This window comes from Phalacrocorax carbo, chromosome 2, assembly GCF_963921805.1.
Source record: "Phalacrocorax carbo chromosome 2, bPhaCar2.1, whole genome shotgun sequence".
In the NCBI taxonomy this organism is placed as follows: Eukaryota; Metazoa; Chordata; class Aves; order Suliformes; family Phalacrocoracidae; genus Phalacrocorax; species Phalacrocorax carbo.
In genome coordinates this window covers 135,492,514-135,519,539 of record NC_087514.1, presented here as the reverse complement: position 1 = coordinate 135,519,539, position 27,026 = coordinate 135,492,514, and the positions used below count along the sequence as shown (strand labels likewise).

At 41.0% G+C, this 27,026-nt stretch overlaps 2 protein-coding genes across 5 annotated transcripts in view; both read right to left on the bottom strand.

Moving 5' to 3' along the window:
* Positions 1–5,917, bottom strand: part of CRPPA (CDP-L-ribitol pyrophosphorylase A) — a 123,398-nt gene extending 117,481 nt beyond the window's left edge. Inside the window, exon 1 of one of the 4 annotated variants that reach the window (XM_064444501.1) lies at positions 5,423–5,917. In XM_064444501.1, the coding sequence (XP_064300571.1) occupies positions 5,423–5,589 (167 nt within the window). In that variant the 5' untranslated portion in view covers positions 5,590–5,917. The remainder of the gene's footprint in view (positions 1–5,422) is intronic. The other 3 variants (XM_064444503.1, XM_064444502.1, XM_064444500.1) reach the window with 3 other exon arrangements.
* Positions 5,918–19,466: 13,549 nt separating this feature from the next.
* SOSTDC1 (sclerostin domain containing 1) lies at positions 19,467–23,357 on the bottom strand. The gene is made up of 2 exons (XM_064441757.1): positions 23,003–23,357; positions 19,467–20,802 (listed from the first exon to the last, which is right to left on the bottom strand). Exons 1-2 carry the CDS (start codon positions 23,205–23,207, stop codon positions 20,387–20,389), a joined length of 621 nt encoding a protein of 206 aa, XP_064297827.1. The 5' UTR covers positions 23,208–23,357; the 3' UTR covers positions 19,467–20,386.
* Between the last annotated feature and the right edge of the window lie 3,669 nt (positions 23,358–27,026).

The window sequence follows — 27,026 nt, the reverse complement described above, 5'->3', positions numbered from 1 at the left end:
GCATAAAATACCACCAAACCAACATATTCTCAGCATTTTTAAGTACTGAAATTCTTCAAATGTAAAATCTGAAGTAATTTGATTTCAAGTTTCATTTCAACTTGTCACCCACCACAGGTTCATCAAAAGGTTTTCAAATCTCTCAAATGAGTCCTGGCATAGTCTTACATTTAGCCACAAAACTTAGCACCTCTGCATGACTTTAACTCAGAACTAAGGCAAACTAATTGGATTCATGTTGGTGGTTCTTTTGAATATTGAGAGTCAGCCATTAAAATAAGGCAAAATTCAGGAAGAGCTATTTCACACTAAATGAGAATAAGAGCTCTGCACTTCTATTTGCAGAAAGACTATAGCCTTACACAGTTCGCAGAAACAGTGGACAGTCTGCACATGCACTAGTGACTGTGTAAGAAAAGCACTGACATTTCCCATTCTGGAGTCAAATGAAACAGATTATGAGGCAACTGGGTAGTACACAGCATCTTATGAGAAGAAGGAAAGAGAACCGAAGTACTGGCCAGCCTATGATAAATCTCTGCACAGGGGGGTGGAATGGCTCAAGGCCTCCAGTGGTACAATACACCGAAAAGTGACAGGATGCGGTCACAGCTCCACCCTGTGTCTGGATAAACACATTTATAAACTTGAGTATGTCCTCCTTAAACTCATTCTGGACTAGTGATCTATAATTAGAGCTGGGATTTAGAAATGCAGCTTATTCATATATGAGCATAAAGGTATCTTCTAGATTGCTCAGGTACAAGAACAGCTTAGGCTTTCAAGCCTAACACATCCCACCAAAACTCATGAAAGGTTAATTCAGTAAAGTATGCTGCAAATTCTCATGAATGAGAACTGTGCACCACACAGGTCCTTACTCTTTTAAAGATCTGCTTATGGAAATGTTGCAAAGTGTTTTAATGAAGCAGAAAGATATCAGTATACACTCAATCTGGCAGTAAATGAATTTTTTTCCCTTCCTCAATTTGTCACGCCCTTTTCTCCAGAAATATTCCATACTAAAATAATAAGCTCAGGAACCGCTGAAAACCAGTTTAAAAGTAGTGAACACCCTTTCCATTTTATAACTGTAATATTAGATCAAGATAATGCAAGCTTCAGAAAGAATCAGCACAAGGCATGAAAAAGATCAGAATACTGTACTCCAATGTGCTTTAACATGCACCAAATACAGAACTCTAGTGCTTCCGTACAACATAGGCTGTAGTTCTGAAGTGGAAAATCAGGTCTCATCAAATGAAACAAAAGTAACAACCCCATTTATAATCACTTTACAACTGCCCTGGGAGGACCTCAATAATAATAAAAGGAAAATAATAAGGCAGAAAAAGACTTTATGTTTGTTTCCTGCGACTGTCCTTCTTGTCGTCACCTACAGACAGGCAGACCAGCTGCCTAGTAGAAAATAATAGTTTCCATCGAATTTCAAACAAACGTACATACATTTACATTAGCTGAGCTAGAACTCAAAGTAAAGGAGCTCATTAACTCAGCAACAGATTAAGCTATTACATGACTTCACATCAGAGACTGCAGAGGAAATGAAATAACTGATGAGTTATGCTCTGAGACTGTATCACCTAAATGGCATGCTCAAGTACAAATGTGACTGCGGTTTAACCCTCTATCAGTTCACTCAGATACAAACCAGTGCTGAGCCTGAAATCTGACATATGGCTTAAATACTCACACTCAGTTCCTCGAAACTCTTACCCAAACCAGTAACAACCTATCTAACATAACCTACTGAAATTGGCAGTTGTATCAGCAAAACAATCACAGAATCACAACCGGGCAGCCACTGCTGAGGCAGCTTTAGTAGGGTAAGATATGACCTTTCACTGCCACAGAAACTCTTCAGAGGTACAAGATAAATCATATTACTCTTGCTGATCTTACTATTCAAGCACCAACTGAGAAAAAGAACTGTCAAGAACAAAATGCATTCGCAGAATGCAAGCATAACTTCTTTTTGCTCCGTAACAGCTTTGATATGACTTTATTGATAAATGAAAAAATATATGAATACGTATATATCTTTTAGTGTACAAAAATGGAAGCAGGAAGCTTTTAAGCCTGAAAAGTTTCACAGGTACATTAAGGAAGTTTTGAGCATCTCATGTACAGAAGCTATCCATTTTTTTCCTGAAAGAAAATGTTCCTTATTCCTTATTAGTCAGGCAAGACAACATAGATACCTTCATAAAGTTAAAACAAGTGGATTGTTTGCTATGATTAACTTATTCTTGAAATTGCTTATAAGCTAAAAATAATGATAACCGGAGAAAAAAACCTATCACAATAGATAAATTTAACAAAACTGTAATGGTGTGACTGTAGAGCCAGTGAACATGCATCAGCCAACAGGGAAAAATACTTGGCAAATAAACTCCACAAGACACTTCCAAAGAGGTGATTCTTTGGAAGCTTCCCCAGGTGATTTTTTTTGATAACAGGCTACCTGTTTTAAGAGACTACAATTACAGTAAACAAAGTAAACAAAACTGAAACCTTCATCGAAAGTTTTTTCCTGCTTTCCTCTTCCATAATTTCTCACAGTACTTTCAACAACCGGCGAAATATCAGCATAGCAAGAATAGCAGCAGCTTATTTGTCCCACAATTATTTTAAAATCAACCTTTACGTTAGTCTGTCTTCCCCTCTATCACTTTAGTAAAATATGTGTGCACATGTGCATAGAGAGCTGAGATTCCTCACTCAGAAAATTAATTGGAAACGTCCTGTTCTAAACAAACATACACACAAAAAAATAAATAAAATTAAGGAAGAACCCTGCTTGTTTGTGGAGAAGCAAAAAGGATGAATGCCATTCTAGTTCTGTTGAACTTGATACAAAAGCCTTGCATCAAAAAGCAGAAACAAATCCAATGGGAAAAACAGACTTCTAAGTTATCTAACACACATTAATTTTACCCCCAAGGTAGAACATGACCTTCCTATCAGACCCACTGCACTGGCAATAAAGCCCAATAATTTTTCCTCACCCTATTTTTTCTCACCTCCTCTTCCTAAGGGCACCATCTTTGATTATTACTGGCAGGCCAATGTCCCACGTGCTGTCATCCTATGCAACAGGTTGCACTACTTATTCATTCTTGTCTGCCAGTTTTTCCACATCAGTATTTAAGATTCTCACTACTTTCAGTTGAACAGTATAAAAATCCTTTTCTCATGATTTTTAAAAAACACATGCAAAGTAGCTGCAAATCCTGACTTATGTATTTCTATCTATATGTTGCTATGTTTTTTCCAGACTAAAAAAAAAAGCTCAAAAATAGCTGCAGCAGCTGAGATAGCCTGTAATAACTTCTGTTGAACTGGTTAATGAGTCAGTGATTCATTCAATTACAGCAGATCAACAATAGACATCAGAAGACAATATCAAGCTAAACACAGAAAATCTGCCACTTTTGCGTCACAGATTATGTGACAAGCTGCAGTTCTTCAGTATCACATTTTTGCACGTACATTTGCTCAAAGAAAAAGGTACCTCTTTTACAATTTCAGAGTCAAAAGTAAAAGTGTTAAGATGAAAATGAAAGCCTTTCCAAGCTTCAGAGTACATCTGTTCCCAACTCCCCATACAAACCAGGCAACGCTCCAATTCAGTGCAGAGATGGCAGAAAGCTCTGCCTGTGAGAGCACTGGCACCAGTTATTGCACTCCCAAAGTTAAGCAAAAGCACTAGGTTGTTAATCTCACCATCAACTTGGGATCACGCGCCTGGTTGGACTGTACAATTAGAATTCAACCTTCTAATTTTTTGCAGCTTTAGGACATAAATATAACACTGTTGCCCAAAGAACTGTTATTTTCCCAGGAACTGTTATTTGCTTCCAGCTTACTGGCAGCAAAAATGAAAGATTTTTTTTTTTTTTAATTAAAAATGTTTTATTTTCCTATGAATATAATTTCCTTCCCAAACCTCACACTGTTCTCTTTTCCAGGTCTCCAACATACTGAGTGAGAATATTATTCTTCTCTGTAGATTCCCATGACATTTTGGCAGAAATTGCAGCTGTGACAAGCTTTGGATTGGAGGTTTTGCTTACTGATGTGTTTAGCTTTGTGACTAGCTGCTGTTGAAAATTAAATAAATAAAACAAGCAATATTTCTTTCATAAAGTAACAAGTGACCTGAGGGAAGCCTCTCTGGGTGGGAATGGAAAAAGACCCCCAATTTTGATGTTGTACAAGTTTCCATGAGTTAAGAACTCTGGGAGATGTTGGCAGTCCCATTTCTTTTCAGCACCCTCTGTTCCTCCCCATTTATTTTCTCTAAAACCTAAGGTTTGTTTTTCTACATGTTACTGCAAAACATCCAGAACACATCTGACACTCCACCCTACTTGCAGTGTTTCAAGTGACACTAGATACAAGGCTTACATTATGTTAACATTTGACAATAATGCATTAACTGTCAGTCACATGCCTAGAACTCAACTGTCTTATGAAAAGGAAAAACCTGACTGCGAAGATATCCCATTACTGAGATTCTTTGCTCCAACGTAAACAAAGAAAAGTTATACACGCAGCCTCACACTACATGAGCTATCAGTTTCTAGCCCAGAAACCGTAAGGTTTAAGTAATGGGGCTTGCACTTAAAGCAAGGTTTATGGTTGGACTTGAGGATTTTAAGGGTCTTTTCCAATCTCCATGATAATACGATTCTGTGATCTTAAACAAAGCCAAGGGGGCACTTAAGCCTCCTGCTAAGTCAGGGTGTTCCACCACAGACTATATGATGAAGCATAATGCAGTGCTCTAGACCACTGAACTATTCCCATTGTGAAGACTGGGTCTTTTTTCCAGGCCTCTGGACACCGAGACCATCTCCCATGGCTATGGCACAGTAGATTTTCTTTCAGTGCCCCTGGAGAGTATCACGCCAGCCTCCAATGGCAATGGTAGGCTTGCAGCTCACCAAACCAGCCGCTGCAGCGACAAAACCCCTCAAGCTTCGAGGCCGAGGGCCTGGAGCAGACCTCCAGCAGCAATGGAAAGTGGCAGCACCTGAAGGCGTGGGCAGCGCCGGGGACGTGGATGCCAGAGCCCGGCAGGGGTGGGGCGGGGAGAGCGCCCGGTCCCTCTCCCCCGGGGAGGCGGCCTGGCCGCAGCTCGGAGCACGCCGCTCCGCGCCAGGCCCACCTGCGCCCAGCCCCTCCTGACACATTTGGGCCGCGGGGGGTGAAGGAGGGAAGACCCCACCGGCACACAAAACCAAACCCTCCGAGGCGCGACCGCTCCCGGGACGGCCGGGCGGCTGCCGGCAGCTTTTGGGCACTGGGGCACGGCAAGGACCGGCGGCCGGGCCTCAAGCGGCGGGGGAGGCCCGCACGGCGCGGAGGGGGAGCCGAGCGGCGCCGGCCTCGTTACCTCTCCATCGCCCGCACCGTGTAGCTGACGAGCGGCCTCCCTTGCACGGCGCAGAACTGCTTGGGGGTGGCGCTACCCAGGCGCTCCCCGCTCCCGCCCGCCGGCAGCACAGCCGCCACCGGCGTGACGGCGGGCCCGGCGCCGCCGCTCCCGCTGCCGGGCTCCATCTGCGCCGCGGCCACTCCGCTCCTCGCCCTCCCCCTAGCAGCGGGAATGCGGCCGGCACGGCACAACCGCCCGCGCGCCTGTTTTATTTGCCCGCGACGTCCGCGATCCAAAGAATCCAGCGCCCGCCCGCATGCCTGCCCCCAGCGGGGACCAGGCCCTACACCTCGCCCACCCCGCGCTGAGACGTGTGGGCCCGGGCGCGGCCGGGCAGCCCTGCAGCGTACGACCAGGCCGCGGGGTTGGGGGGCGGAACGCCAGCCCGGGACACCCCAGCAGGGAAGGAGCCAGCACCCATCAGCACACCCCGACCACAATGGCCATTGGCCCTTTAAATGCCACCGATTCCTCAGAACGCATGCGCGGGCGGGCCGAGCGACTCCCACCTGCGCCCGGTCGGGGTGGGCGGCGGCGGTGGCGTGTTCGCGCGCGCGCGGCCCGGGGCCGTTAGGCGCGGGGCGGTGCGCCCTGCGGAGGGCCGGTGGGAGGTGATGACCGTTGTGTCCCGCCTCGGGCTCCGCGGGTCCGGGTAGGGTGCTCTGTGTCAGTCAGGAAATAAATAACTGGTGTTTGAAGCCGAGGGGAAGGCGGGCCGAGCCGGGCCCCAGCCCCCGGCCCCCAGAGCAGTGCTTCTCCACGGTCTGGCAGAAGGTGCCCGCCAAAACCTGGCGTGCGTTGCCCTTATGCTAAGACGGAGAGATTGCAATAGCAGCGGTCAGTTCACTGGGAGAAGCTGGGATGTTGCAGCTCATCTTACGGTGTTACTGTAGCAGTAGCTGAGACAGGTTGATCGGAAAATCCCCAGGGCTGATAGCCCTTATGCAGAGGAGGCACAGCCCAGGGAAGAGGGGGCTTACTAAGCATGGCATCAGGTCACTCATCTGTAGTCAGCAAAATAGGTCTCAGGTTGATATGTCTGGCTTCACTGTAAATCTTAGGCTCTAACTTGAGTGTATTTAAGTACTAATGCTACACTCATCTGAAAATTTTGGACATCTCACTGTGAAGATAGCCTTGCAAATCTGAAAGAACTGTTGTGAGCATGTTGCTGCTTATCAGGAAGCAGTGAGGGCCAGCCACTCCAAAAGGGAAGGGGAGCCTGGAGCGGAGCACAGTGTCAAGGCAGATGAGAACAGTAGCCTCACCAGAGATCCATCCATCACCAGGATGCAAAGCATGAGTCAAGGTCAGGATCAGGGCCACGGGGTCAGGCGTAGTCGAGTGACCACCAGGTAAGGTCTCAGCAAGGCAGCAGGTCCCAGGGCAAGCCAGGAAGCTGAGCCAGTGGGTGCACATCAAGGTCAGGGAGGTACCAGACCAAGTGCAGACGTAGGGGGCAAAACAGTAAAGAATTTGCTTAAAAGTAGCTCCCAAGGGAAAAGGAGAAAAGGAGGGTCAGGCCCTTGCTTCCAGCTTTCTTCATAACAGCTCTTAATAGTGGAAGAGCTGCCTTTGGTCTTGGCAAGCTAAATTCCTTAACTCAGCCAACTAAACTTCTTGAAGGTAGGTGTACTTAGGGCCCTAACACTGTCCTTTTTGATACTACTTTTAGATAAAAATCACTCTCTTACATGCACGCTGTCCTAAAATGACCAGATACTTCAGAGCCTGCAGGATTTTTTGATCTTTATATCTTTGAGAAGCTAACTTATTTACAGCTTTTGGGGTTTCTCTTAGTTGTGTTAAGAGGAACCTAAGTAGAACGCATATGGAGGCTTTTCTGAGGACTAGGTCTGATTGAAAAAGCAGCATGGAAGGAAGCTGGTAATGGCCTAGCTAGGCTGTTTTGCCAGTGCCACCTGTGGACTGGTGTAAGATGACGATACGTGATCGCAAAGGCATCATAAGTAGGAGTCATAAAATAGGAGCGAAGTGATCCCCGCTAGCAAAGGCAGAGTTTACAGATACCCTTGAAACCTACAATCAGAGGAAAGTTCTGGAAAATTAGACAGTACTGTGGAGAACACAGGTACTATACATGCAGTAGTGTCTTGACAGTTAAGGCAATCACATCAGCTCATATCATGAAGTGAAACATGAGAGGGTCTGATGGCAAACAGAGGAAAGCATTTTCAATGAAAATATATGTACGTGTCTTGTAGATAACGATGTCTCCAGAAGCTTCTGTAAGGAACAAATGTATTATCAAAGGCATTGAAGGAAATGGGCACAGAAGAGGTAAGAATAAGAGTTATACAGATCGCTGAAAAACTTATGGAATGGAGACCCTTTTCACCAGTGAAAGCATTAGGTAGAAGTTGAACTGCCTTCCTCCCAATAAATGTCTCATTGTCTTCTGGGTTGTTTATCATGTGGGATTTTTATTTTTTAGAAAATCCATTGGCTCAGAAACTGTGTTTACGTGTTTCTTTTCCTTTTCAATGGGTCTTATATTTTGTTTTCTTGGAAGTTATTTATGTACACCTAATTCCTAAATGATGACATATTTGTCCATTGTCTTTTTTTCAGGACTTCCAAGTTTGCCTTGCCTCTTCCCCTCTGTGAAGACTGCTGTCCATTCAGCATCACTTCTTTGTTATCAGATGCCCAAAATTATTTTTTTCTTCTTTACGTAGGCACCTCCAGCATCCACAATCATCCTGGCTCACATAGGTTACATTATTCTGACGTTTGCTTGCAGCAGTTCTATACAAACATGTTCATGGCAGGTTATTTTGCAATATTCCCACGTTTTCAGTTTTTTCAGCATAACAGGTCTTCTAACCTCCATTTATAAAGCGCACAGACATTAATCTAGTCAACTGTAGGTGATTTTCCAGACTTTTATCTTGTTTGCATTATTATAAGGAGTGAAATAAGGTCTTTTTAGTTCCCATGGCTCCTCCCACTGTACGTTGGTTCCTGAGGGGTAGGTAGGTAGGATGTTCACAAACACAAACACAACCTTCAGAACTATTTTCCCCTTCCTTCTTGACATTATTGTTTTGCACCTCTTCCCCCTACTCCAATGGTCTGTTGTGCCTAGCACCTTCTCTGTTGCCCAGTGTTTCCCCACTTTATTTCTTTCACATGTATTAATTTCTTCTGTGAAGGAAAAACGGCAAGAGAGATTGAGGAAAGAAGACTGCATGCCAAAACTGGTTCTATTCTTGTTCTGAAGCTCATTTTCCTTATTATGCTACATGGATGAGGCTTGATCTGTCCAGAATAAATTATATTTGATAATAATTTTCATGGATACAGACTTCAGTGTCATCAAATATGTTGTATATTTATGCTGAGATTTGATGATCCAGCCAAAGAGCACTTTGAAGCTGCCTTTGGCTACACTCAAACATCAGATGTCTCAGAAGTTTTCATGCTTTCCACAGTCCCTATGGAGTCAAAAGATGGTTGTGTTCATAGCACCTGTTAGTTCTTCAAGGAGCACTTCAGCATAGATTCTTGAGGTCTTGGTTAGACTGAGCCTAATACTGCTATTTCTCTTTTATTTTCTGTTTTCTTAGACAATGATGTGGAAGGAAGAGCATGTTTAACATCAATCAATATCAATTTACCCTGTGTCTTAGCATGGGTTTAGAAAATTGGGATTTTCAGTTTTACATCTTCTTAATCTTGATTTGATAGTAACATGCAATGAAACACAGTGGCATTTTGTGCATACATAATTTGCTTCAGTTCCATTTTTCATTTTTTATTGGATTAATCTAATGATTTCGTTTCCGTGCATATATGTGCATTCTCATATATAAACAAAAAGTAAATTCACGCATATTGGGACAACAATTTCACACAGTTTTTAACTGGGTAAACAGGGACAGAGGCAACATTTTTGCCTCAAAGCAAGTAAAGAGCAGGCTAATCCATCATTTCTGTGCAGGGGTATAACATCTGAAACCACAGTAGTAGTTTGCAATTATGCAGTAAATATGCCAATCATATGTTTAAAAAGAAAAGTGAGGTTTTTTTCTTTTTTTATTGAAGAAAAGATACGTACAGAAGATATGTACAAATTGGAATCAAATTACAGAAGTTAAATTCACCTGAAGATTTAACTGCTGGGGAAAAAAAATCATCTGTTTCTATGACTGAAACTCATAATAGTGTTTCCAATGAACATTAAGTTGTTGGAGTGGCAGTAATCATACTGAAAGGTTTTTGTGAAAAATGAGTAAAAGAGTAAAATTTCTTAATTTAAAATTGCAATTGAGTCTTCTGTAGATGTGGTGTAAATTAATTAACTGAGAAGTTGTCTGTCCCTTTTTGAAAGTAATTTGTAAGTTCTTGAAGCATTTTGTTTTTAATGTAGGCAAAATAAGATTAATTTATCTTTTCTTGACTAGCAGCAAGGTTCACTGTTGTGTGTTTTAAAGGGCAATGCATGCAATCAAGGAACACTTTGCAAATTAAAGTGAATTGTGAAAGCAAAATCACAAAAAAATATAATGCTTCCTACCATGGAAGTGCAAGATATATAAAAGAAAGCATAAAGCTAAAAATATTTAAAATCTGAGGACCGTTCTTGCAGCTAACACAGTATCTGCAGCGTTCTGAGCAGTGATGTGGGCTTTTAGCCAGAACCTTGTGTTTGCAGAATTGTATTTCACTGATTTTATCGAGATATATAAGTTATTACTTCAGTGGTGGCAATCCATAAAATGAACATCCAGAGTTGTAAGTAAGCAATTGGAATGCCAGTTCTCTTCAGAGGCGTTTTTTGTTCAAGTATGGTAGCAGTCTTGGCTTTCTTTAAGTCACCAATTACTGTCTTTAACCGTTGAAGTCACTGTTTACAGAGACAGACAGGTTCTTTGCATATCTAGAGAGATTAGAATGTCCCCCAAAAGGCAGTATTTCAGGTTTTATCTTGCATGTCTGTTGCTGTTTGTAGCAGTTCACACCAGATCCCAAAGTCTTAGGCTTCATCATCATTTCTACAACTATATATATGAAAAAAAAAAAGTTGAGAAAGCATAGTCTGGGTAGGCATTTTGTTTCCAGATATTTTATTTCAGTTCTGATTGATCACTAGAAAAAATAATCATGTGACAGTTTTCTTTTATGCTCTTCACAATCTTTTACTTGTTGCCTGTGACTGGGACCTGATCGACGCTCCACATAGCCCTTTTGCACAGGCTTACACCTTTGCTGTTTCAGTCTTTGTTGCACAGCAGCTGCCTCAGATTATTTTCTCTGTGGTGTCAGTGGTTCCCAAGTCAATATCATGTCATAGGGAACATATAGCTTGAGGCAGTATAATAGATATTGGAATGTTGAAAAAGGCAAAACTATTTTCCCTCCAAATCATAATTAACACCTTCAGGGAAATCTTATCTTATTTCATATTAGCATATTTTTATGTTTGTATTTTTACAAATATGATTGCAAAAGGTTATTTCTTGCTCTGAGATTCTTTGATGAAAGATGCTATAGATGCGTAGAATATTTACATGAAGTGTTGTGCTATTGATTTGCTCCTATTGCTATGTGGAACTGAGATCAAAACGGCATGTATTCAGCAAGGGAGTTATGTACATGCATAACTTAAATGATGTAAATAGTTGCCTATCAAATATCAAAGAGTGTTTACGTGCCTCATATACAGTGTGCATAGAATCACCTATAGATCAGATCCCTAAGGGGAATTCTAAGTGCTAGTGCCTTCATATACAGTTCTGCAAAATATTTCTGATGTACGGTTTTGATTTTTGATAAAATGGTGTAAAAAGCTGTAAATTTCAGTCAGGGAGGTAGAAGTGTTCCATGATTTTTAGTTTGTTAATAGTTGAACTGTAAATAGTGAATATGAATGCTACGAATGTAAAGGAAATGTGGTCTCTGCACACAACAGAGTGTTTTCATACTTGCACATCATTGTAGGTAAGTGTTGAAAAAGATATGTTGAGTTTCACCTGTTGTGTGGTGTGTGTTTTATGTCACACTTTTGGCATTGTTTTACATGGTCCTGGTAGGTAGATTTCTTCTAGAGTCTATGAATGAATAAGTCAAATATGACTTGATACACAGAGGAAGCATCTTGCTTATGTTCTGTGCAAGTACTAAAGAAAAAATTGACAAGAGATTTCATCTGATGTTTGACACACATTTTAAAGCTTCATCCCAAAATATTACCTTCACCCGGGAGTGTTTATCTGTTCTCTACTCAATAATCCTGTAAGCTATTTCTCTGGGATATGGAAGGTTAATTCAAGAGCTAATGAGTACTTTGTGTACACAAAGTAGAAGAATTTAAAGGTAAGAGAATTACCCCATAGTATCTAATCCAACAGTTCATGAGACAGAGAGAGTCCCTGACTGCAGGAGTTTTTGTGAAATTCAAAAAGGTTAAAGACTTGGAGAAAGTCTTCTACCGCTTTGGGGAGTACTTTGGCAAGTAGGTGATGAGGAGGAGGCCTCATGATTTTTCATTAGAAATGGTTGACTAGCCTTAAACGCTTGGGTCCAGGAGTGTCTTTGCAGGTTCTGGGTACATTAGTGAGATGTTAAGTAATGCCAAGGTTGGGTAGGCCTATCTGCTCAGCTTTAATGTCACTGTTTATTGTGCTGGTTTACAGGAATCATGTTTTAGGGTGTTTGACTGCCAGACTGCATTGTATGGTGGCCGTAACAAAGTTTTAAGACATGGTAGTTGAGGAACGGAAATGCCCGAGGCTGTTTTCCACTGTCACTGTGACTTAACAGCAGGCACCAGCCATTAGGATAGTGCCCTATCATCTCAGTAAAAAAAGAAATGTTTAATTTATTCTTTTTTGACAGGCGTCCAGTCATGGCTGGAGAAACAGTTACCTCTGAGGAAAGTCTAATGGTAGTTTCCTTTTCCCAAAACAATTTAAAGCAGAACTAGTCTATGAACTGGTTAAATATGTGGTATTAAGCCACAGATGCCAGTGATACAGAATGATGTAGTGAAACATCAGAGAATACTTAAGAGGTGAACTTAGAGTTGGAATAGAGTTGGGATTTTCAATGCTCTAAATCTTTGCCTTTTTTTTTTTTTAAATTAAATTTTGGTGTGTGCATATTATCATACCGTGTTTTACTGCTTTACCATGTTCTCTGTTATCACCATGGAATGTTTGTGAAGGAATGTGAAACAATTCACCAAACTTAAAATGATGGAGAGAATCAAATAGCACCGATGAAATGTGCAGATTTAGTATGAATAGGAGAACAAGCTTTACTATTTATTACTACAGAAAGTATTGCTTCTGTGTCTCGTCATGTTAATAATGGTCCTTACCCTTAGAATGCCAGGAATGTTATTCATTAGTCCCATGTCTGAAGAACATAGATGAAGTCGGTTTGCCAGAGTTCATATAGGAGGGATTCCATCCATGTAAGTTTTTACTTAACAAGTGAAGGCTGGTCCTATCTATATCATCAAGGACTGAAATTGCAACAGGTAAGACAAGATACCATCCAACACAAAAATTGGACTTCGCCTTCATTGTGAATTTGTATGGTACACATTACACAAAACAATCATGCGGCTGGTTCATTTTTCTGCTTTTGAATTTTTAGTGCTACGTTCTAACCTTTTTGGCAGTTTGTAAGGGAAGTGCGTTAAAATGCAGCCTGCCTTGTGGGAAGGTTTGTGCATCTTTTTTCTCTTTCTAAACAGTTGCTTTATAGTGAGCAAAACCTGCAGGATAATAGTGCCCAAAGACTGTAGTCCTGTCCTAATCCTTTGCCTCATCCTTTGCTGGCTTGTCCAGGTCTAGCATGAAAATGTCAAATTGGAAAGGGTCAGTCCTTTGTTCCTGTTCAGTTTTTCGAAAGATCAAGGTTACTGATTTTTCCCAACTGCAGGAATGTGGCTACCTGTCATCCAGCAATTATACAAAGACTCAGCCTATTTAACATATACCACTGAGAAACCATCAAAGGTTAACCATTTTCCAACATACTCATCTAGCTGGATGCAAATCAACTACTCAGAGAAAAAATGCTCTGTGTCCTGTTACTGTTTTTCTGAGTAATGCAGTACAACTCATCTTAACTTTAAAAATTCTTCCTGACACTTACCCGTGCCAGTACACTTGTGTTTCCACATACATTGTTTACTTCATTACTGAACACTTCAGAAAATGGTTTAAGTAATGCATCCTTTATTTTTTTTTCTGTCAGAACAGAATTGTGGGTCAAGAAACTGAACTACTGGAAAGAAAAGAGCTTGGTCATTGAGGCACCGTGGGAAAGAGGACTTAGATTTTGCTAGAGCCAGAAGTTTCAAAGTGGAGGGCAGAAGCAGGCAGATTTGCAGGGGTCTGCAATATTTGAGTAGATTAAAAGTACCACAAAGTGCTGCATTCTTAAGTTAAAATTCAGACAGTGGCTTGAATGGTCTAGTTAGGGCATTTATGCAAGAAGTATGCAAAAAAGTATTTAAGCAAATAAAAATGGAAATCCATCTTAATACTTACTTTATGCATGGCAAAGGATGTTGCAAACATTGTCTTCTGGCAGAAGCGTCAAGATTTGTAACCAGTTACAAAAAGTTTGAAAGAAAATATGGGGACAATAGTTGCAGAGCACTAAAACAGGTTTTATGGATAACTTGCTACCTGTATTCTTAATGGTCTTGTTCACAAAATCAGATTACTGTAATTTTATAAGGGTAACACTGAGAGGGAATCTACTGGTAGATTTTATGTAGGTTGTAAGCAGGATTTTGAGCCAAATTCTTCAACAAGGAAGTCCAGGTATGTGGTAGTCTGATAGCTTTCAAAGAAACCTGTATGTGAACCTTTCAGCTTAGGCAGTATTCTTTCTCCTCGGAAAGAGGAGGCTGTGGTCACCCACCAGAAAATATGACCAATGCAGTGAAACATGAGTTTCTGTGAAGATGTCAGATTCTGAAGTCTCCTGACTTGCTCTGGTTCTGCGTGGAATGTGTGGATGGTACAGACACACTGTGCTGTGCATTCTTCCCTTTACACGGGAAGAGAAGACACAGAGTCAGTCAGAAATGGTTATCTAGAATTTAGACTTGGCAGTCTATTAAATCCCAAGGGTAGCATGTGCATTGGCTAATGTTTGGCTTGGCAATCTGCAGACGGAACAAGTCTTTTGAAATCTTATGAAAAGTTGTGGTGATCAGAAGAAAATTAAGGACATGCAGCACATGCTGTCCTCTGCATGCCGTTTTGTTCTATTTTTTTGATCAATTTTCTCTTCTTTCTCCTCTTCTAGACACAGCCAGATTCAGACATTTCAATATCCAAAAACAAACAATGCAGTGCAGCAATACAACCTGTTCCCCGCTGCTATAAGCTGTTCTGGCTACTGTCCTAAAAAATGTAATAAAGACGTACAAAAGCAAAAGTTTCAGCAGGCTTTTTCAGTGGGGGAGAAAAAAAAAGGTAAGTGATCCTTGCTAAAACCAAAATTTTTGCAGCTTTACATTTTAGAAACACGCAGACCTCTGTTCTCCATCCCAGCTTAATGGCCATAGGGAATCTAAAAGAGCTTTCTTCAACCCATCCCAAAAATAAATGAATAAATAAATAAGTAAATAAATAAATATAATAATCTAACAAGCAACAGATGTTTAAACTTGCTTCAGCTGCAATTAAAACAAAGTCTTTATGCTACAGAGTCTTTTTTAAAGTTCTGCATAGTCCTTCCATTTCTCAGTGCTGTTCTTGTGGTAGGGCCGGACAAGTACTTTTCTCCTTAGGCCCTCTCCCTCAATTCTCCACTGTTTCGTATAAAAGAACTTTAATGAATGTGCCTGGTTAGCCCTTCTTTAGCCCACCAAAGCATCAGACTTTACAGACTGGTTTATGCTTTTACTAAGTTTCTTTGCAATTTCCTCACTAAGTCACTGGGGATAACAAAATAAATCAAAAGTGGAACTCCTGGGTCAAGTCAAAACATGACTTTTCCTCTCAGTAGTCAAAATTAAAAAATGATGCATCCAGTCATTCTAAAAAGAGATTTAAAATATTTCTGTATCAAAAAGCAAATGTATTGTAGTAAGTACAGTTCAAAACAGCTAAGGGTTTAAACAATGAGGCAACAATACACTATTGTACAACTACTAAAATAGGCCAGGGGACAAAAAATAGACAAAGTGTTCAACAAAACATTTTTAGGTAATTTCATATTTTTTACTTAAGTAGATGATAACAAAGGCCACTTTTTGACAGCAGTTGCGTTTGGGGTTTAGTAAATGGAACTATATTGTTGTTGCAGTGTATTCTGACTTAGGCCTCTTCTCCAGGGACCTAAAGATTTTTATTTTCCTTTACGTTCATGAAGTACCATATTCCACAAACAGTCCTACTGAAGTCAGTGGTCCTGATTTTCATTTATATTAAGACATCTTCTGTATTTCTTTGTGGTTGTATAGAGGCATTAGAAGGCCTGAACTCCAGCTAGGTAATGTAACACAACCTCACTCACTCTAATATGTTGTCAAACCAAAGTAAGTTAAGAAAAAACAAACACCTGAACTGGAGTTACAGTCCAGTGTTTGTAGAGATTTTTCTCCGCAATTAGTAGAGACTAGTTATTTTCATAGCATGTAGTTTGATGAGCATTAATTTAAGAATGAAGAGTATTTTCTGTCATGGAAGTACTGAGGAAGGTAGACGCTTGAATCTTAACTCAGTGGTAGGCAATATCACTTGTAAATCACACTCTTCTAGTGTGTCAGTCCACATAACTCATATGATGAGTGAGCTGAAAGGCTGGATGTCTTTCAGAAAGATGCATGGGCAGGCTTTTTGTTGTGGGGGCGACGTTCAGGCAAAATTAACAAATCCAGTGACAGAATGTCTGCTTAACTCATAAATCTCTAGAGAATTTTCAGTTTTAGCCTGGAGCAATGTTTATATGTATGTCAATGAACTTAAAATCAAAGCCCCTTGCCTGGCCTACGGGAAAGGAAATGCATCATGAGAATAGGATACCTTCCAACACTAAGGATTCCTTATAATTTTCCACTGAACACCTCCAGGTTAATACTGTAGCAACAGGACTCTCACAGTGGAATGTGTTGAACAGTCCTTTCTTGATTAATGCTGTACTTCTTCAGGAAGGATATAAAGGTCAAGGTTAGGAGGACTACAGTGATTTACTAGCAGAAATCTGTTAGGTATTTTGAAGGGTCTAATTCAAAAGTCTGCTTTATTTCCAAACAAATGACTGAACTTGGATTGGGTGGTTTTGATTCCAAGGCTGCTGGAAAGGAGAGAGCAACAGATTTGTTACTATTATTAAAAAACTGAATAAATAAACTTCTCAAAGGGCCTTTCTAGTCTAGACTGCAAGTGTCAGGCCCTTCTGACTTCTGGAGTTGATAATGTCTTAATGACACATACTGTCTACCACTGCCTCTATGAAGTGTGCTTCTGAGTGCTACCATGCTATCAAAACAATCAGCATCTGGCTAAGATTCTTTCTAGTGATGTCTAAGGAAAATTGATTTCCATTAATTATAAAACAATTTACCCCTTAGCTGGGGGCAATTGTCATCAACTCGAAAGTAATGAAATAACGATGGCAGATTAACAGATTATTTCTAATTTATTCACTTTTAGTTTTCTAAAGAAGGAAGTATGAAAACTTATTAGGTTCCATTTAAGATGTTTGAAATGCTTTTTAAGAAGCCCCTGGTCAACTTCTATATATTCTTAGTGTAATAAATCTAGACTATAGTGGTCTAATTGGTGTAAAAACTTACCTTATCTGCTCTACAGATATGCTCTCCACTTTGTACTTTTTCAAAATGTTTACATGCTTCTTGTATCTATGTGGCTTACTATTTCACATGAAAGATAGGAAAATTCTAGCAAGTTTGTCTTTTCTTTTTAGCTCTGAAATGAACACAAGATGTATTATATTTAAAATTATTTCAATTTAAGCAGTATATTTTTTTCATTGAATCTTTGAGAAACTTTGGCAAGATTCTCCACTGTAGATACAATAATGATGGCCCATATCCTACCCACTGCCACTTTACATGTTAGGGACTCTCCATATAGAAAATACTAGTTGGATGCACTCATATAATGCCTTTTGTCTGCATCCTTGGATAGACCCCTGTGAATTCACGTGTAACAAGATTAAACAAGGCATATTGTAGAGGCTGGTTGAAGCATTCAGAGCTAGGAGAGGAGTCACAGAGTAACATTATTCCTTAAGAAAATTCAGGATTAACATATTTCTAACACTGCTTTCCTGCAGATCTCCCCCACAGAAGGCCAAAGTCGTGGCCAAAGAAGAGACTACAGCTAACCCAGGTGTCACTTCAAAGTTAAGTTGCTGCTGATGGGGAAAGCTCCTATGGGCTTCCTTCATGTTCCAAACTGAGAGATGGGCTCCACGGTCTTTCTATAGCATGTCCAGCAAACTTCATGAAGTCATCCTAATCGAAGCATGTCTAAATTATTCCCCTTCAGGTAGGTCTGCAGGAAAAAACAAACCAGGAGTTATCTCTACTGCTAAATGCAAACTCTTATTAAATGTGTATATTGTTCCTACAGTTAAACTTCACTAACTAGAAGAGTTGTGAGCAAGATGTGTGGGTTTTTTTCACCATTCTTACTTCTGGGAGTCAAACACAGAACAGGCAGGGCAGCTTTACTGATGTGTAGTGACTAATCGCTTTGAAAAGAATTTTGGTTAAATTTTGGTCCATTATCTCAATCTTTTGTGCTTTGTCATCTTGAAATAGTAGCTGGAGAACAATTTAAAAGTGGATAGATGTTTGGCATTTGAGAATAATCTTTCCTTCATAAAATGGATTGAACAAGACTCTAATGTCTGTTAAAATAAAGAACTAGGATATCTGTAGGTCCACTGGACTGGTATGCCTAGGAGCAATGGCATGTCACCATTCTCCCTGCTAGCTCCTTTATTCATCATCTATCCTCTTAGGCTTAAAAGAAGCATCTTTAAGATCAGAGAATTTAAGCATAAATTGTCTCTAATCTCATCGTTCTGATATTTTCACAATCACAGAACTTAACTTGAAACAACTAGGTCATTAATGCAATGTTTTTTAACTGTACCACCAACTAGATCACTTGAAGAAAAAAGAAAGTATATATCCTTCTTACATACAGCAGTTCTGAAAGAGAATTCTTCAAAGAGAGTAGCTTTGAACAAAAATCATTAAATTTTGCAGGTAAAAGTTAGGATTCATTAAGTGAAGCAGTAGCAGTGATTTTCAAACAGTTCTGCATTAACGACCACAGAAGATCTCTGCCAAGAACTTCATAATGAATCGTTTGGAATTAAAATGCAAAGCAGAATAAGAGAAAGAAAAGGTCAAAGAGACCTTGTGTGACACCTTATCAGGCAAGACTTTCCTTGCCCTCTTCTTGTGTAATCTTTTCTTTGGGTGCAAATGGGTTGTAAAAGTTAATGATTTAAGATCAGCAGAATCCCGTGATGAAATCTCGCCCATAGCTTTTCAATATAGTTTGAAAGATTAAGAACAGGTGATTCATGGACTATGTGTTGAAAGGTAGATTGCTTACTGTAAGAATTTGTGGATGTTGTACAGGTCTCTGTTGGCTCTATGGGAAAGATGAACCTACATGTTATTTTTACCATTAGTCTTTGACGTGATCATCACTAATGAAGAGCAAAAAAAAAAAGTGGTGTCTTACTAGCTTGTAAAACTTCCCAAATATACACTTCTTCTGCAATGTACAACTTGAGAATTGTTAAATAAGAACCTGGCTCAGATGACCAGTAATAAGCACCATCTGTAAAACGGCCATACAAGATTTTTACATCAAAAAAGAATCCACAGAAAGATTGTTTTAATATTAAATATCATGGATTGATTTTTTTAACCAGACAATGTTCTCCCACTTTTTAAGATTAAATGTTATGACTGATTAAAATGTGTGCATTTCAATATACAGAGCCAGACAATATGGGATTTTAGCAGTGTTTATTTTTTTTTGGGGGGGGGGGGGAACCAAACCAATGATTTTGAAAGGAAGTCATCATATCTGTCTTTTGATTGCACACTTTTAAACAAAAATAATACAGAGTGGAGAATGAAAACACCAATGTTTATGTTGCTACTTCAAAATAACACCTAAGTCTATGAATGTTCAAAATTAAAATATATATCAAGAACGCTAAAATGTCTATTTTACATTATCTACAAAATATATGTTCTAATCCAGCCACAAATCATAGGAAAATACTTTGATACATGAGGAAAGCTATAAACATAAGAACATTTTGGAGGGAAATAACACACATAAAAGCTCATTAAATAATTACAACAACAACAAATAAATAGTTTGTTCAGCTTTACTTTTTGATTGCTGCCATGCATATTTTAATTTTTGGTATACTGAGATAAGACAAAGGTCAGCATGCAAGGCGTTCTTTTTTAGAATGAATCTGAAAGCAGATACTAGGTGTTTTATTTTTAAGCTGTTGTTAGAAGTTCATAAAACATGATAGAGGAGGCAATAGATGTGATAATTAACTGTTCTCATGAAAACACACAACAAAGCATCTTTTTACAAAACAGACTTCGGTGAATACTCATGGCAAATTTTCATTGCCTCCATGGCTGGAGAAAATGTAGAAGTCTGTAGTGTGGGTTTGGAAGGCTTGTGTTATTCTCCATCTTGAGCATTTGGAAAATCACCCAAAAGGTCCATATGCTGAGAATGCCCCTTTTGATTTTGGTCAAAGCAATAAGCATGTAGTGTCAGCTGAGAACACAGCAATGGCAGACTTGTCTTTAAGCAGTCAGAACGGTAAAGCAAATGGTTACAGGTGAGTTCAATTCTGGCAGGAGGAGAGGGAGATGAGAGAGGAGAGAATGTCTGACTTCTAACTTGTACTATGTTTGCTGGATTTACTGGCTCTTTTCCTGTCTTTGTGATGCTGGATAGGTTTTGCTTGAGAGGTTCCCTCAAAGTTGTGGCTGGACTCATTGTGCTGCCTGGTGTATCGCTTGCACTTGCAGGCCGTGACCACAGTTATTTTGTAGGTTCTTATACTTCCATCCTGGCACTGAAGCTGGATCCTCTGGGTGCGAGTTTTGTCATTGACACATCTCCACTCTTGCGAGCTCCGCCTGCTCCAGTACTTGGTTCCGTAACCTCCTCCAATCCAGTTGGGGAGCAGTGGCAAAGGGAGACATTCACCAGCACACACCAGCTCCTTCAGGGGATTGATGCTGGTGCACTGGCCATCTGAAATGTACTTGGTGGATCTCAGCTCCCGACAGCCAACTTGAACACGATCTGCAGAATGCACAGAATAATAAACACTGAGATTCAGGATGGAGAGATTTCCTTAACCAGTCATTTTCACAATAACAAGCTGTGTTTTGCAGGAGTTAAAGTAGGCTGTAATCTTTACAGGACATCTCTCTACTGTTGTGTCCCCCAACACAAGGGCCTCAAGCGCTGATGGTATCTCTGGGTATTACCACAGCATAAAGAAATCGTAATGATATGCACTTCAGGAGCTGTGGTAGAAGAGGCAATTTTATTCTCTATTCTTCTCAGGGACATACCTTTTAGGAGAGAAAAAATACCCCAAGGGAAGAAATGTTTCCTGCTTGTTCTCAGTCTAGGGAGTCTGCTCTGTGATGTTTACAACAATTATGTTGGATCATTAGCAAGGGGGGAAATAGTGCGTTGGAAACTGTTTATATGCTTTTAAATTAATTTCAAATAGTGTGTTGCTTCTCATTCCATGGTTAGAGTAGACTGAGTCTCCCTCTGAACTCAGATACTGGAGAAGTAGTAACAGCCGAAGTTACTGGGGAATGGTGTTGTCCGTGCAAAGTGTGAATGATTAGCAGTAACGATTTCAGCGCAGTCATTCTGCACTCAGACTAACACCATCTTTGTATCAAGAGTAGTCTTTATATTACATGTAACATAGAGGATCCTGCAGATTCTCTCAGGCAACTGTCATAGAATCAACATGCAGAGCTTCTCATACAGGCATGTTTGTACCCGTCTGTATGTGCAGCTCTGCACCCTGCAATAAACACAACTGTTTATTTCAGTAATTACACTTTGAAATAAACGCCCACAGTGCGCTTAATTTTAATAAGCAATCTTTACTGGCTATGCTCTCCCTCTTTCTGAAGGACAATTACGGCACAGATTCTACACACAATGCAATTAACTAACGCCTTTAAAATAGAAGTAATTACCAGAAACGTTTTAGACTGAATCATAAAAGGCTTTGAAGGTGCATCTATGTATCACAGCTACAGGCTGCTTCTGTTTCTACTTGGATTTTTGGAAGCAAGTTCTGGAAAGAGACACCGAACTGCCATTACTTCATCCTGTGCCCCGTGTCTCAGGATGGGCAGCCAGAGGGACTGTAGATGTGCAGGCTGATCCAAGGGACTGTTTACAGGGCTGTTCTCCTGCCTGCCTTGCAGAAAAGACTCAAGCTTGCCTTCCTGCAGCTGCACGCAGGAATGTACCTGGAAGCAGCTGGTCACAGATCTGAGTTTGTCTCTCCTCCTGTTTTTATGTCTTTCCTGGCTTGGCTCTTCTCCAGTGACAGCTCCTTGACGATGAATACCTACTGGGCTGCTCCAGTAATCTCCTAATGATGAGATGTTTCCTGTGCACTTAAACCCTTAGCATTCATAGAAGCTGACACACCTGGCTTAGCTGAAAGGTATCGGTGTCACTTTTTGCCTTCACTTTCCAGGGATGACGCTATTTTTATCGAATCGTTGTGGGTGGGTTGGTGTGTGCATTTGTGCCTGTCTCTATTTGGATTTCTTTCATTTTAAGGAGGCGGGCAGGGGAGGGAACAGATAAAGTCAGCAGAAGGTTTCCAGATCCCCATTTATCTGACATGTATACATAAAAGTCGGCAGGAAAAGACTAGATATAAAAAGGCAAGTCAGAGCAGAGATCATAGGGAAATTACGAGCTGATTTGTTTACTTTTCGCTGGAGGTGTTGAGCAGGTAAGCGCTACAGCAGGAAGTAAAACTAAACAGCGGGAACAAAATTCAGAGTTTTTTATTGCATTTGAAAAGTAGCCCAGACGCCTCCCCTGCCCGCAGTGGGAGGGTGAGTTAAGAAGGCGAGCGCTTTGCAAATGCCTCTCGCTCCTTTTCCTTTATCTTGCTTCTCTGCCGGATAACCCATAAACCCGGCGTTCCCGGACGAACCTCCCTCGGGAAGTAACCTGCCCGAGAGAGCCGGTCCCGCAGGACTCGCACGGGGGCGGGAGGCTTGCTCGGGGGCCGCCCGGCGAGGCACATCCCAGCCTGGGACCAGCAGCATCTCCCCTTGCGCGCCTTCCCCGGAGGCGCCGGTTCCCCGGGCGGGGCAGAGCGGGCTGCGGCAGCGCCGGGGTTGCGGCGGGGGGCTCCGCTCCCGGGGCCGGGGGGGACCAGGGGCCGGGGGGGCGGACCAAGGGCTGCGGGGCGCAGTGGAAGTGCCGCCGGGAGGATACTCACTGTTACGGTCGGATCCCGCGCTGGTGTAGTGCCTGCCGCCGTTCCTGGCTTGGTTCAACGTGCTATTGCTGCTTGGGCTCGCTGCAGCAGGTTTAACGACGTGCGAATAAAGGATCTCTGTGGCATCGTTCTTGAAAGCCGAGTAGCTTTTCGCGAAGATGCAAGCTAGGAGAAAGCCATAGAAGTGAATGGCAGGGAGAAGCATGGTTGGTTCAGTCTCTGTTTGGCAGAGCTGGATGAAATCTTTTTCCTCTGCTTCTTCTGGGTAACTCTGAAATTGCTCTTGAAGGTTTCCTTTATATATTCAGAGAGGCTTGGCATTCATTCAGGTGTAAAGTTGTGGATAGCTTCAGAATGAAAACCCACAAAAGGGGTGGGATCCCTACATGAGCCTGCGAAGACCTTTTACCAATCGGAGAGAAGGCTGCAGTAAAGGAGGAGTTAGATGCACTAATTGCAGGATTCCTGTTTGGGGCTTCTGAGGGTACCAGAGAACTCTGAGGCACCGAACAGCAGCATTCGGGCTGAGGCTGCCCTGCGAGGGCAGGCTGCCGGCTCTGCCCTGCCATTCCGCATGGCCCTGCCTGCCCGGAGGTTTTGTGTGGTGGGACTAACACGGTGGCAGAATCGGCCTTGTGCAAAGTTACGTCCCCTCTTCTCGAACGTGACTTTCAGAAAACTTGCCAGCTCTGTAAGGATGCAAAAGTTTACAGAACTTACAGAAGACTGCTAGATACACAAATGCTGTCTGCTATATACCCAGACCATTAAAAAAAATATTGTGAATAATTTAAAGCTGCCTCTAGATGCTTTAAATTATGCAGCTTTGATCAACAAGGAGCACTGCTAGAGAAAGTACTTGTTTTAAGGGAATATTCTCTCTCTAGTGTGCGGAGTTACAAGTATCTATTTCTGTATCACCACGCGTAAAAAGCATCTCCTCTAGGCTCCTTAGTACAAACATATCCATATTCATAGCCTCTCGCTATGCTCATTCACCAAACTAGTCTTTTTTAGTTTTGTACATTGCCTAGAGCATTCTTATATTTTTAATGTATTATTTTGTGTAATAAAGAAAACAAAGGGGAAAGAATAGTCCTTATTTTGACATACTGTTTTACTGTGTCACACACTTATTTCATTTTACATAAAATTGTATGGCCCAAATCCAAACACTAGTATAAATTGAGATGCTGTCAGTAGGCCAATGCTTGTCTGCATAACGGTGAATGCTCTGTAGATTTTCATTCTAAATTAAGCAACAGTGATCAACAATGAAAGCTATAGTGTTCTAATTAAAAGGAAACCTTTTTCTTGGGAGAAAGCACAACCAGCCAGGAGGCCACGTTACATATAGGTTAGACTTTACACACTTTGTAACTGAGTTGGTATCTGTAGAGTCATCCTGGATTTTATTTGCTGTAATGAAAGCAGAAGTGGCACACAGGTCAGTTATCTCTACTGCCAGTCAAAATCTCAGTCATTCAGAGAAGACAGCTTTGCTTCATCCTAGTCACAAGCAGGCATTTGTCTGTATCAGTAACACTTTCCTCTTGCATCACTAAGAAAGTTACCCTGGATTTCAGCAGGAGTAAGGACAGATCCACAGTAAGTGCCAAATTGATAGCCTTCGCTTAAAAGACACAGGAAAAACAGGAGTGTTGCAAGGTGAAGTGAGTTTTACTGGCAGAGCTGTGTGTGGGGAAGTTGAGTTGATTGCCTGCATCTATTATGACTAGCCCAACCCAGTTCTGGAATAACAAGAATGTTGCAAGGCAGAGCGAGATCTTTCAGAAGAGTAACGTATGGAGGAGTGGGATCACTGCTAACCCCTGACAAAACTCCAAGTTCCACTCTAATGGAACATCCTATTTAACCACAAAAGCAAAGATGTCCATTTTAATTTCTTTAGAAAAACAGTAGAAAGTGAAAGTTTCCTTAAGCAAATTATCAAAGAAGATATATACGTTACAGACCATTAATATTTGAGCATTGTTTTTCTTCAACAGCAGCTAACCAAAGGTCTACTTTGTATATGTTCAAGTCCTACTTCTTTTTTTCTCATATTCACAGATCATACAGATCTTTGCACATCTCACCTTCCCTGCAGGATAGTCTCTCTGCTGAACTGAGCCAATATAATTTAAAGCACGGAACCCATTTTCCAGTTATCTGCAGTACCTGTGGATACCAGTCAGGGGACCTCTTCCTAGTAGAAAGATTTTCCCACAGTAGGAAAGACTTGGGAAAGTCCAAAATTTTCTTGAGAGCTGTTTTCTTTGAAATAAGGCATATAATCTTCTCACTGGAAAAAAATGTATGGGACCTTGGAGTGGCTATTCCTAGACTGGGTCTGCAAGGAGCTTGCTAAACCTCAGCCTTTTCAGCTTTCAATGAAAGCTAAAAAATCATCCTTTCAAATTTGGGCTATACGAAACCATTAAGTCTGTCATGTACTTCTCTTGGTCTTGTCACTTAGAAAAGGGAGACTTCAAGACAAGGCTCTTAGAGCCTTTGTAAAGGGAAAGTTTGGCCCTGAATTTGCCAGAGGAAAGATAATACAGGTTACCTCATTTTTCTGGACACAGAGTAGACATTATTTTAATTCCAGTTGTATTTTCCACGTGTTACAAATGTTGTATGAAAGTTTCATGATTTCAGTTCCTTGGTCAGTACTGTCAGCCTCCCTCCTTTGAAAGGTAAGCAGGCTTCTGAGGAGTTTGTAAGTTGATTTGACTGATAATTTCTTTTGTCAAACCTAGAGCTTGCAGTCTTTCACTTTTTCTGAGTCTTCCTGAGAGAGATGAGAAGTTGCATGAGGGAAAGGGATGCTAGTCAGTCAAATTTGGTCCTCACAATCAAAAGGTGTTTCTTAACGCTTAGCTCAGAACAGGTTCCTAGACTCAAAATACTTTTTGCTATCATCATTTAGATGATTGTGATGAGTTCTCAAAGGTAAAGGCTGTGAGTTACCCACAGTGTATAGTCTGTCCTTATTCTAGTCAGTTTCGATAGCTTGTGTAGAACATTGCTCTGTGCTTAATCTCTAATATTGGCCATAAGGAATATATTACAGAAGGTCTTTGAAGTCTGTACTGGCTTCCTTTTTGCCTCTGGGCATAACTCAGGATGTTCTTATTGATCTATAAAACCCTATATGCTTTGAGTCGTAGGCAATAAATTCTCTCTCCTTTATCTCCCATTAGACGCTTAAGATCAGCCAGGGCATACTGACTATACCTGAGTTTCTGGAGAGGTTGAATGCTCAGCATGAAGAGCCCAGGAGACTGGATTTTACAGCTCCTAAAGATCCATGAGAGCTCCATTCTGCTGCTTGGCATGGTGTAAAGGCCACTGTTTAGCAGGATCCTTGAAAGGTGACTGTGGGGAAGGTTCAGGGAAGAAACATGTTAACCAGTTTAATTTAAATATTTGTACATGTACCCAGGGATAAAGTGCTACATTTAACTGCATGCTTTTTTCACCTTAACAGCTTCTGGTATGTTAACAGCCTTGCTTCACTCTTCAGAGAGAATGGTATCCAAAGTTATCCACACCTTAAATCTTGCTTTCTCTGCTTTCTGTGATGGAAAAAAACACACTTCTCTCAATGGATGCATAATAATACAAGGCATATGTTCTGTAAAGATCCCAAAAGATAATTCCCTCCTTCGTGGTCATTTATAAGTCTGTCAGGATCCCATCCTCCATGTTTCTTAGACACTATAATGATGTCCAAAGGGCAAAGTTTTGCGCGGAGTGCACACACCTGTCTAGCAGCACAAAACACCCACAGGGAATAGAAGGGTAAGCACTGACAAGTACAAATGACTGCCAGAGTGCCTTGTCTTTGCAACCCACATGATCACTGAACAGGCACAAAATAAGAAGGAATTCCCAATTTTTCATAAACCTTGGGCCTGCCCAGTTTTAATAATGACAGGAAAAGGCCAGAATTAGAATGAAGGCTGCACAGAAAGAAAGGTTTAAAGATTGTTTTTATATTTTTATTGTTAGTCCCAGA

What these genes read in the sequence shown, in the direction of transcription:
- SOSTDC1 (XM_064441757.1), bottom strand. Translation starts at nt 23,207, where the DNA reads ATGCTTCTCCCTGCCATTCACTTCTATGGCTTTCTCCTAGCTTGCATC. An exon ending in CGCGGGATCCGACCGTAACA is followed by an intron (nt 20,803 to 23,002) that starts GTGAGTATCCTC and finishes TGCATTCTGCAG; the next exon opens with ATCGTGTTCAAGTTGGCTGT.